The following is a 1342-nucleotide window of genomic DNA, read 5'->3' as shown; positions in this document are numbered from 1 at the left end:
TATCGGTCAAAAAACATATCATTATTCGTTTCAGCCCTACTAGCCTGCGCACCCACGACATGTTAATATGCTTAATTGAAAAGGAGAGTAGAATCTCTTATGTGAACTGCTTTTCATATGCTGGCATGTGGCAGGTCAGGGAAATAGAAGAGGCAAAGGGTGAAGGTCATAATGCTTTAGGGAAAGGAGAGTGTGAAAGGTCAAAATGTGTCTTGCTGGGGTATGCAAGAGGGAAAAAGTGTGATTGTGTGTGTGAGTGAGCATGTGTGTGCGTGTGTGTGAGTATTTGTGTGCATGCGTGCAAGAGTTTGTGTGTGTCAGACTAGGTCACTTGGATAAGACCGAGTGTAAGTGGCTCCAATTACATGCTTGTCAAATAATCATCGTTGTGTTTGCTCTTGACTTCTAGTAAATGATGTCACAATTCTTAATATTCCCTCCTTTATTTACTCTGGAACATTAGGTTTGAAACTGTATGAGAAGCTGAAAACAAGAATTCCCAAGAACACGTTTTCTAGTCACACAAGCATGTTATTTTTGTTATTATTATAATGTACTGAGTAGACTTACATAGGTAGGGTCTTAGTGACTTACACATGAAGGGCTTGACACTGCTGTGGATGTGCTTATGCTGCTTTAGGCCCGAAGACGTTGCAAACGTCTTGCCACAGTCGGAGCAGGCGTGGGCCCGCGCCCCGACGTGCTGCGAGCGGATGTGCCTCTGCAGGTTACTAGGGTCTGTGAACACCTGCTGGGGAAGGAACCACACAGATACACAGAAGGTGTTACTATCGACCAAAGAAACACAAAGTAGTCCACACAGAAATCAAAGCGAGAAAGTGGCTGAACCATCACATTTTCCCCCCAAAAGTCATCACTTTACCTTTGAGCAGTTTTCACATTCATGGTGCTTGCCACTGTCATGTGACATCTGGTGTCGGATCAGGTTTGATTTCCAGTTAAAAGCCTTGGGACATTGGTCGCACTTGTATTCTCTCTCCTCAGAGTGGGACAGAATGTGAGCCTCGAGGCTGCAGGAAGCACAGATAAAAAACAGAACAATGAGAAAGAGATGGAGAAAAAAACAGCTGATTCTCTGGGAAAGTGTGTGTGTGCCTGATCTGTCACCAAATTCACCAAGAATATAATTTAAATATGCCCCTTTGAATCAGTCTGATTGCATGCTGAGCAAGTGCGATGATCTTCCAGAGCATTACTATCATCGGTACAAAAGTAGTCAAAAACATTGAAATCATGTTTCGACTCAGTGTTTGAAGTGAATAATAGCGTACAGTACATGTCGAGACTAAGTTGTATATTTTGTTACGGGATCAAAAAAAAA

The 1342-nt window shown here is 42.8% G+C and overlaps 1 protein-coding gene across 1 annotated transcript; it reads right to left on the bottom strand.

The window, feature by feature from the left end:
* Positions 1-28: 28 nt before the first annotated feature.
* LOC109509555 (MDS1 and EVI1 complex locus protein EVI1) lies at positions 29-1031 on the bottom strand (the record flags this gene model as incomplete). The annotated part of the gene is made up of 2 exons (XM_074895028.1): positions 29-748; positions 884-1031. Coding segments are annotated over 2 exons (382 nt in total), but the record flags the coding sequence as incomplete, so codon positions are not given.
* Positions 1032-1342: the final 311 nt, after the last annotated feature.

The sequence above is a fragment of the Hippocampus comes genome, unplaced genomic scaffold (genome assembly GCF_001891065.2).
Source record: "Hippocampus comes isolate QL1 unplaced genomic scaffold, H_comes_QL1_v1.1 C16948046, whole genome shotgun sequence".
Lineage (NCBI taxonomy): Eukaryota > Metazoa > Chordata > Actinopteri > Syngnathiformes > Syngnathidae > Hippocampus > Hippocampus comes.
This window is presented reverse-complemented; position numbering and strand designations above follow the sequence as displayed.